Here is an 11,159-nt window from a genome sequence, read left to right on the forward strand (position 1 = left end):
GTTTCAAAATAAATTATGTATATGGACCCTGTGTAAAATAACCATGGCACTTTCTCATATTCTTGCTACTGTAGCTTGTAGGCCACTACCTTGGCAAGGCCACAAGGGAATAGTGTCCGGCATGAGAAAGTGTTGGCATTGGGCCTTTCTTGGGCCCAATGTTGGCATCCCATTATGATGACCCTAACCCTAAAAGCACAATACATAACTTCAATAATTTATTCAATAATAATATATTGTGTGTGTATAAAAGCACAATATATTTTATTCAATAATAAACACTCAAGAAAAACCTAGCATAGTGTTCCTGTCTTTAAATCTCAAAATACAAAATAAGAAAGGAGTTTTGTATTTGGAAAAGAAATGAGACTTCTAATAAGAAAACTTATTTATTTTTAGAAATATATAACTTCAATATACTATAGTTAATATAAGGGAGAAATTGATCTATTACTCATTTTCATAAATGTATTTTTTTAAATAATAAAAAATCTAGGGGGCATTATTTAAATTTTGGCTAGAATATACTTTTGGCTCATAAAGTTTTGGATTTATTTTTTAGTTTTTATTCTGGTTGTTTGTGTTTCAAAATGTTCATTCTAATTAACTCTTTATATTTGATTTCATTTTCATATTGACCCTATCGTCTATTATTATTAGTATTATAACTGTTAAGTGCTAGATAAATGGCATCCATTAAAACAAGATACCAAGGATCACTAGAATTTATAATATAATCCATTAAGTGGCATCCATTATTCAAAGGCTTTCCAACTTCTATTATGGATTTTTTTTGGGATCAAAATGCGTGAAAGAAAAGTGTAAATATCTTTTCCCCCCATAGGCTATAGGCTAGTGTTTTTAAATGGAGAAAATTATTAGATACTCTCGGAGTACCATAAATGCATATTTCCTTCTCTCACAAGAATGGTGAGTCCCACCATGAATTTAATTAGTGGGATCCACCATTCATGTGAGGGAGGGAGTATACATTTATGGTATTCCGGAGTACACAATAATTTCCCTTTAAATGATACCAAGTTTTTGGTCAATTATTTATGAATATAATCAACTAATAAGTCCCATATTATACTAAGTTTACTTTTGGATTTTTTTTTTTTAAATTTTATTTTCTTATTTGAGAAAAAAGTAGTAAAAGTATATTTATATCCATAAAAAATAAAAATAAAATAAAAAAAATGAGGCTTTTAAAAAGAAGAAGCTATATATATATATATATATATATATATATATAAGAAAATAAACTAAAAAGTTACATTTCCAGAGCAGCTTACTACACGGGGGTATGTTACATTTCCCATTACATATATGTGTGAAAGTTACAAGTTTCAAGGGATCAAGACCTAGTTCCCTGCTAGCTGTTACACAAAAATAAGCTTACTCGTACACATAAAATACTGTGACAGTAAGCTAAGCCCAATCATTAAAAAAAGAAAAAGAAAAAAAGAAAAGAAAAGAATGTTGGTGCATGAAGAAGCTATCGACAAGCCGGTGGATTCAGTTTGCCTCCGGTCTTAACCTTTGCATTCAAGCATGAGGATGAAGCTGATTTTGCTTTGTTAGTACTACTGCCCTGGAACTTCAAATCAATGTCCACCAATTCAACATCACAAGGCACTTGTGAACTGCATAGTAATGACACTGCAACATCTGAAGTCGAGGTGCCAACAATGTTCTTGTAATGAACGCCGCTAATCTGCACTTTGGATGCCTACGCAAAGCAAGGCCGAGTTCAAATCAAGCTTCTTGACAAGCAAGCAAGTTGTGCTAGTAAATGGATTAGCAGAAATAGTAAGAAATTGAAATGAATTACCGCACTCTTATGTGAACCATATTTCTGATCAACGATGATAGGATTTTTAACCGCATCCATAATTATATCTTGAAAAGTGATGCCTGAAGCTTTGCTTGGAGGTGACCCTGAATAGGTTTTGATCCTCACACCATTTGTTGTGTCTCTTAATGTGCAATTACTCACAACAACCCCACTCACATCTTTCTCATCATCATACTTGCCAAGGCTGCCAACACTGCAGGTATAGAATTTTGTGGATAATTTGAAGAACAGTAACAAAATCATTGCCTTAACTATATATGCGTCTTTAAATTTTTAATATTATTTAATCTGAACTATGAAATATATTCATTTTAACTGCAGAAAAATGTACCTTATGCCGTGTCCTGGGCCACAGGTTATTTTAGTGACACCGAGATTGGTAACCCCTTGTCCAATAGAAATGCAATCATCACCAGTTCCAATTACGCTGTTTGATACATTGACGAGATCGGACAAGCTTATATGCATGCCATCGGTGTTCGGGCTATTAGATGGAGCAGTTATAGTGAGATCGTAGGCTTTAAAGTTTTGGCACATATAAACATGCGTGTGGAACGATTTGCTATTTAGAGAAGTGATCCCATGAACTACGGTATTGGTCAGTTTGGAAAATTTGATTGACTGCACAAAATCAAGAAATTAATCATGCACATAATCATTTCAATACATGCAGTACCATATTCAAATATAATAACTGAAAATTTGAAAAATTAAATTGTAATAAGATAAAACGAAAGCAGGTAAAATGTAATTTTTTTCTCCAAAATTAAATTTAGTGGATGCTTACAGTTGGGAGGAGTTGGCAATCGGAATTCTGATGACAGTCATTGTACTTCCAGACAGTCTCACCTCGACCATCAAAAATACCACCGGTAAGTGTCAAACCTTTGATCGATTCGAACAAAATCCACTCAGGAGAGGTATATTCACTAATATCAGTTGTAGCTTTAATAGTTCCCTGAACTTCAACAGTTATTTTTGAGGCCTTGCATGGCCCTGCAAACACGAGAGGCCCTGTCACATACGTCCCTTTGGGAAAGACAAGCCTTGCCGAACCACCACCAGATTTACATGCAGCAACCCACGCTTTCATAAATGCCTGTATGAAACCATAGCAGCAAAAATTATAATAGAGGTTATTTGGATCCAATATTGTGAAACCTTGTTTACGAGTTACCGTTTGAAATTTGATCTATTCTATTCATTGTCACGTAGTTTAAAATATAAATGGAATAGAAGTATGTGAATCGCAAAATAAAATCTTAATAATGGAAAGGACTTTCTCTATTTTAAGAAAAATATGATTGATAGTTGCCTGTTTATAGGTTTTTTGGGATTGGTTATGACCCACTGGCAGCTCCACATGCAAGCCAAGGTGGTTACAGGAATACCCTGACTTGTAAAAAAATGTATATATATACTTATCAAAAAAATATTATATGTTAAACTAACTTATTGTGACCACTTTAATGAAAATGTTAAACATTCTGACTTGAGAATTACAAAAAATTGGGTTTAACAAAAATAAGAGTAACGTTACATTTACAACATTTTTACAATAAATTTACAACAAATCCAATATGGTAAACTGTTACTGATTTTGATTTGGGCCCTATAATGATTTTTTTTTTTTACTCACCAATAAAAAAATTTGGCATAAGATTTATTGTAAAAATGTTGTAGACATAGTATTACTCCAAAATTAATTTTGCCCTCCAAACATAATCCTTAATCCCTTTTATATATATAATATATATATATATATTAAAGCTTAAATAACAACAATAAATATTACCCAAAATAACAACAACATAAAAAAAAAAAAAAAAAAAAAAAAAAAAGAACAAGATAAGACCACCACCATGCACCCTTGGTGCGGTAGTCACTCCACAGATATGAATGCTTGTGAAGGGTAAGGGTCGGGGTTCAAGTCTCTAGGAGAGAGTTTCACATACATATACACTTAGATTAGGGTAAGGTAGAAATTCTAACTTGTATATAAATAATTATAATAAAAAACAAGATAAGACCAAACAACAAGTGAACAGATTATTCAACAAAAAAACCTATTATAATACAAAAAGATAAAAATCACTAATAATTCAAATTTGTAACTTGTTCAATCTATTTAATAAAAATAATCTCTGAAAAAACGGTATCAAGAAAAATATTATAGTTGTGAATTCTCCTTGATGGTGACGACAATTATAATCTTTTTGGCTTTGCAGCTGCAACAATTTTGCCTTCCTTAGCGACTCGCAGTTGTAGCAAATATTCAAATATCACTTTATTATATTTTGTATAATATAAATTTTTTAGTGACCACCCTAAAAAAAATTTCTAGAATCGTCACTGTTATGACCTCCATAGTATTCCTACACAAGAATACATGTGCTTACAATATCCATAGTGTTTCCAGCTCTTACCAAAAAAATGAAGCACATTTGTTATAACAATGAGTTTTGTTACGTGTACGTTTGCATGCATGCAAAAGATAAAAGTAAAAGTTAAAGAATTGGTTTAGGAATTATTTCTAGAAACTTATTATGAACAAAAAAAAAAAAAAAAAAAGAGGCAATTGACTCTTTTTTATAGTTTTTAAAATTTCTTAAAAGTGATATTAATTTTTTTTTTTAAATTGGTCTATCAATAAGCGTGCAATTGTCTCTTAACTCACCTCTACATTATCGGTCTTGCCATCAGCCTTAGCACCATAAGAGTTAACATTGAAATCTGTAGGACCAGCAGCACCGACAAGGCCACGACGGAGTGTAGATTCGGCCACACAACAGGAAAATGCTAAGCCTAGAACAAGAATGGCTCTTACTTCAAATCTTCCTGCAATTGTCATGATGGCCTTAGGAATTGGTCTTACAGATTTTTTTGTTTTTGTTTTTGTTTTAAATTGAAGAAACTAAAGCTGATGGCTTTCGAATTTATAACACAAGTTAGTTTAGTTAGTTGCCTGAAATTTGTGGCCACTTAACTATCTTTAGTAGCCTTTAACAGAAACGAGAATCAAGAAATAACAATTTGGTTAATTATCTCTGATTTAGTGATAATTTTCCAATATTAGTGCTGCGTAAATCTCCTGAATGGGGATCACCTAGATTATAGGAATTCTATCACCACTAAATAAAGAATGGCGACTCCTGAACCCTCCGTTCGCCCTCATTCGGGTGGAGTTCCTCACCCAAAGATTTAAAGGGGGAAAAAAATTGATGATGTAGAATTGAAATTTGTTATAAACTTATATATTTAGCAATAATAAGACTAGGGACACAATTTTTCTGAAAATATTTTTCTTTAAATATTAATGTTGTAAGTTGTGATTGACACTCCACTATAGCTCCCAATAACCGTCATTGTATCTATAAAAAAAAAATTAAAAATTGCTCATAATTATAAGTCAAACCAATGATTTATGTCAGTTCTTGACTTCTTTCTAAATATAGATAAAAGATAATTAAAAACAAAAAACTCTTCTCAAAAATATTTTTTTAAAAAAAATTATGGCCAATTGCACTTTTGGACTCAAAATTTTTATTTTTGGAACTTTTTTTTTTTAATAAACTCCAATTCATTTTTGGATCTTATACAATAAGTAGACCATCTCTTTCAATTTTCCAAAACTATAACCGCCATAACATACAATTATAAGTTAATTTTTATCGGTATAGATTTGCATTAAAGATCGATATCAAAGTTTTATCAGTATATCTCTTTGCACTAGTTACAAAAGATAGATCAATTTAAAATATATAGTTCCTTGCTGTCTTTTTTTTAAAATTTTTTATTTTACAGATTATATATAATTTTAGTGGATGAAACTGGATGTAGAATTAATGTCAAGTTAAACATTTGATGAAATACTTTAATTTAGAATCTAATCACTTTTTTCAACTAAGCATGACTAAACAATAAGTGCTTTCAAAATCTTTGATCAATAATTAATAAGGATTGAGAAATTGAGGAGAATACAAATCATAGAATTAAAGAGAAATCACTGCATACTTGAATGCATTGCATCCGTTTTATGCATGTATGCACCCGCACACAGAGATTGCCTGAAGAAATAAAAAGCTTGCATCTTATTAGATATAGCGCGAGTCTCGTAACTCATTACAAGGGAGCTTGCCAAGGAGACCATATTAGGACTTACCATTGCCATATTTCATAAAGTCATTTTTCTTTTTACTATTCATTTAAAAAAAAGTAGAAAAAACTCATGAACATAAACACAAAACTCATCTCACATTGTGAGATTTACAAGTATACAAATTAAGAGCGTTTAACTATATATAGCTTAATCAACTGGAAGTGATTTCTTATCACGACAGTAATCCAAAATCAGAACACCGCCACATATTTGAGGTGCATATGCATAGGCTGATAGCAATCAATTACTTCTCTTATATGAAGAGTTGTATTTGTGGTAGATGACCAGGAAAATGATTGTGGTTTTTTCATTTCACGTGTACAAGGTCAGTAGGCGCCATTTCCACTAAAAATCTTCTTACTAATAATACACTCTGAATCAAGCCGTGCTACACAAAACCAAAGGTTAAGAAAACATGCCCTTTTATAGTGTTGATATATATTGATATTGTTCCACTTATCATTACATTTTTACCTATCCCAATTCATATTCATCAGGGAAGAAAAATGTTATATGTATATTGAAGATAATTGATCTTATTCGCTTCGCTTTCGGTGCCACTGCATGAACTGGTGCATGTGTGAATTCGTATTCATATTCCTATCTCTCAAACAAATAATTATGCCAAAGTAGGGTTACAAAGATATTTGTGTATTAAAAGCACAAGGGGATCCATATGGACCAATAGGCAATAGGTGGCGATAAGAATAAGGGATCAGGGATGCACAAGGATCCCTTATTTGATTGTCCAAGCCATTGCGATAAAGAAGTACCATATCCAAAATATAGATAAGATCTCGTCAACTTTAGAATATTACGACAAAGAAAAAAAATAAGGTTTGGATATTGACTTGGAAACTACCAAGTTCTAAATTATCCTGAGTTATTGGGATTTTATATTCTATTTTTTATGTTTTACTTTATATTTTATGAATCATTACATACTATATATCGTTGATTTTTTCCCCCATTTTAAACTGAGAAATAGTACCATATCCAAAATACGGATAAGAACTCGTCAACTTTAGAATATTACGACAAAAAAAAAAAAAAAAAAAAAAAAAAAAAAAAGAAAAGAAAAGAGAGGTTTGGATACTGACTTGGAAACTACTAAGTTCTAAATTATCTTGAGTTACCGAAATCTTATATTCTACTTTTTGTGTTTCACTTTATATTCTATTAATCATGATATGCTATACATAGTTAATTTTTCACATTTTAAATTGAGAAATACTATGTCCATAACATTTTCACAACACTTTCATAACAAATCATAAGTAGTAGATTGTTGTAAGTTGTTAGTGAAAGGTTCAAATTATAACTAATAACAACTAACAACTGATAATTTGTTGTGAAAATGTTATGGATGTAGCACTTCTCTTTAAATATTGGTTATTTTATAATAAAAGAAGTCAAATGAATACATGACAACAACTTTCTAAAAAAAAAATAATAATAATAATACATGACAACCAATAACAATGTGAGATGCATTATTTATACAAGAGAAAAAACTCCTTCAGAGAAGGTTGTGTAAGGTTTTAGATTCCTGTAAACTAGATTGTTTAACATAATTAATTAACCAAGTGAATGCTTAGGTTTATTATTCAGATCTAGGTTAAAACAAAACAATCATATCATACAAAGCAGCAGAAAAATAAATAATAAAACAATATGATGACTCAAGAAAACCAAACCGATAAAAAACCTGAAGAAGATTTAACCTAATTATAGTCAAGGTAAAAGGAAAATTCACTATAGAGAATCAAAGTTTACAATAAGATTTAGACCACTAACATCCTATTGCTACCACATGTAGAACTTATTGACATAACCACATGTAAACTCCGAATCCATGGACTCCTTCTCTATTAGGCGTTTGCAACACAAGCACCCACACTTGTGACTTTGAGACTCCACTCAAAGGTTTTGGATCTCCTTAGACGTTGATCTTATATGGAGCAACTTCTACAACACCAGATTTTGAGATTTTTCAAGAAATAACACCGATAGAAGACTTTAAAGAGTTTTGGGTACAAAACCCTAGATCTATAAAAGAGGAACAAGATGCACTCTAATCTCTCTAAAAAACTTTGAAAAACCTTCCTAGGGTTAGCTTATAATATCCTTTAAATACTGGAAAAACGGCTTGCGATTTGGGCTTTAAACAGTCAAGTTATAGGCTTTTTACGTTTGCTAATTTTTTGCTGTTATGCGACTTTCGATCGATCAAGTACCAATCGAACGAAACAAATTGTAACTCTTTTTTTTTTTTTTTTTAATCCCGAACTTGAGTTTTTTGTCTTGGACTTCAATGTAGACCATTCTAAACCAATGAGACTTAGTTTTTGCAAACTCAAAACCAATATTGAATTTGATACATATATGGATCAAATTCAATGCAACCTTCTCTGAATGAGTATAAATATATATTTATACTCTACTTCTTTTCTTTTCTTTTCTTTTTTTTTTCTTTTTTTTTTTTTGAGAAGAAAGGCTAAACCATTTTATTAAACTGAATTTGGAAAATCAAACAGAACAAAAGAAAAAATATATAGTGAAACAGACTCCATCTAGACCTCTAAAGGAAAAAATAATCTTGCTTTCTGGGTTAAGGCGTGTGCAACTGCATTGTCTTGCCTAACAACATGAGAGAAAGAACAACTTTGAAACGAGTTAGCGTAAGACACAATGTCTTTTATGATATGACCTCCCTGAGAGTTTGACATGTCCCTATCCTTCAAGGAATTAATAACCACTACAACAAAATGTATTTTCAGTGACAAAAAAATTCGTCACTAAAAGTCCAATTTTTCATCGCTAAGGACTTTTAGCGACGAAATCTACTAATTAGCGACGAAACTCATTTCGTCGTTGAAACCCCGTCACTAAAAGTCCTTGTGACGAAAAATTTCGTCACTAAAAGTCCGATTTGTTTTTATAAAAAAAAAAAAATTAGCGATGAAAACGTTTCATCGCTAAAAGTTTTCGTTGCTAAAAACACTATTCAGTGACGAACATTTTCGTCACTAAAACTATTTTTAAGAAAATCTAGGCACATATAGTGACCAAAATTTTCGTCAGTAAAACCATTTTTTACAAAATTCTGCTACATTTAGCGACAAAATATGTCGTCACTAAAACAATTTTTTGTTGCTATATTTGTGACAAAAAAATTCATCACTAAAACTTATTTTCTGTTTTTATTTTTTTCATGACTTTGACATTAACCTATAACCTATATTTATGTTATTAAAACCTCACATTTGAATAACACATTTATTTCAACAACACATTTACAAAAAAAGATCCATACATTTCATAAGTAAAAAATAAAACAAGTATCTAATTCAAACTCTTTCCATACAATAATTGTTTGCAACACATATAATAACTCAAGATGTTTTATAACAATACAAAAAGTGTAGCATAATATAATTAGAACCAACAGAAGATGTCCTCTTATGTCTTCAAGTAATTCCAAAAGTAAATCCCCTAAAAACCACCAATAAGAAATCTGCACAAATATAAAAATATCTCAATAACAAACTTCAAGATACTATAATCAGTGCAACCTGAATACAACTCACGCTTTGCATCTTCCTCAAGTTTGTCAAAATTATGCACTTCCTCATCTTCGGTTGCATTTCTTGGTTCTCCTCTAATTCAGTCACCTACCAAGGTATTGATACCATCCATATGATCACCATCTGACATTTCATTATTATGAATATTCTTGTTCAATACACGAGATTCTCCATGATTATACCAATTAATGTAAGATTGCATAATCCCACAATGAAGCAAATGGATACGCACAGTATGAGGAGATTGTCGATAGCAATTCACACAGTGAATACACGAATACGGAATATTACCACTCAAGTCCATAACCGCTCTTACAAAATTAATAAATGCATTGAACCCTTCAATATATGGATGACTTAATTTATCATCGGGTGTCTTACCCATTGTCATCCAAGTTTTATTCATATTTGACTACAATTGCAAGGTGAATGCTACTTTAGTAAAATGTATTCTAACATCTAAGTTAATAAGCTATTTAGATAAAATTCTATCTCATTTATAAATGCACAAGTTTATATTAATACTTAAACAAATATATATTGCACACTCAAATACTCCCAATATAAATTTCAATCACTTTATAACACCATGCAAGCCACCCGCTTGCTCCAATACAACAATCCACTACAAAACTAATCACAAACATCACAAGTATAAAGTGTTTACAATAGTTATAACAGCAGCACACCTACAGAAGAAGAATTATACAAAGTAAAAATTATTAAAAACCAAAATCTACTACTTAGATCGGCTTAACATCTTGGATATAAACGCATCAAAATTATGACAAAAATAGAAAGAGAAATTAATAATAATATTATTATTAATTTCTCTTTCTATTTTTGTCAATGCATGTGTTTGGTCCTCTTCTGCCTCCACTACCAATGCGTGGCTCTCACAAGATTTGGACTCAACTAGTCAAGGACTCAAGACAGGCTGAAATGGGTTTAGAAGAACTACATGATATATAATTACTCCACAGACACAAAGAGATTCCCCGAAGGCCTCCCTCTAATGCACCAAGTCATAGGGAAAAGAAAATATATAGCTTGTACATCAATTCTTTAACTTTTTGAAATTCCCATTTGATTAATTAATTTGTATGACAACAGGGGCGGAGCCAGGAATTTATGTTTGGGGGGTCAAGTTGCAACACTAATATATTTATCAAGACAGCCTCATACACACATAAATACACATGCTTTTTTTTATTATATACACATGATTTTTTATTTGATAAGTTATATATATACACACACCCAACAAAAAAAGAGCTTAATATTTTCAATCAAAATTATGTTTGATGGTTATCTTTCATAAAATTAATAAAATACATTTGCACAATTTTCATAGTGAAATTTTTAAAAAGTTTCATTTTCTATAAAAATTATCAAATTTTATACTAATGTAAGTAAAATTATTTAATTGAACTAATGTTATTTTCAAAAACAGGAATGATCCAAAACTTGGAGGAACAAATTAGGCTCCAAAAATATTTGAAACTATTTTGCTTTGATCCATTATGTGACAACTAAAGAGACATTTCATGTGTAG

The 11,159-nt window shown here is 30.9% G+C and overlaps 1 protein-coding gene across 1 annotated transcript; it reads right to left on the minus strand.

Moving 5' to 3' along the window:
* Positions 1-1,307: 1,307 nt before the first annotated feature.
* LOC115972437 (exopolygalacturonase clone GBGE184-like) lies at positions 1,308-4,746 on the minus strand. The gene is made up of 5 exons (XM_031092725.1): positions 4,536-4,746; positions 2,646-2,957; positions 2,190-2,479; positions 1,835-2,051; positions 1,308-1,732 (listed from the first exon to the last, which is right to left on the minus strand). Exons 1-5 carry the CDS (start codon positions 4,707-4,709, stop codon positions 1,499-1,501), a joined length of 1,227 nt encoding a protein of 408 aa, XP_030948585.1. The 5' UTR covers positions 4,710-4,746; the 3' UTR covers positions 1,308-1,498.
* Positions 4,747-11,159: the final 6,413 nt, after the last annotated feature.

The sequence above is a fragment of the Quercus lobata genome, chromosome 12, assembly GCF_001633185.2.
Source record: "Quercus lobata isolate SW786 chromosome 12, ValleyOak3.0 Primary Assembly, whole genome shotgun sequence".
Lineage (NCBI taxonomy): Eukaryota > Viridiplantae > Streptophyta > Magnoliopsida > Fagales > Fagaceae > Quercus > Quercus lobata.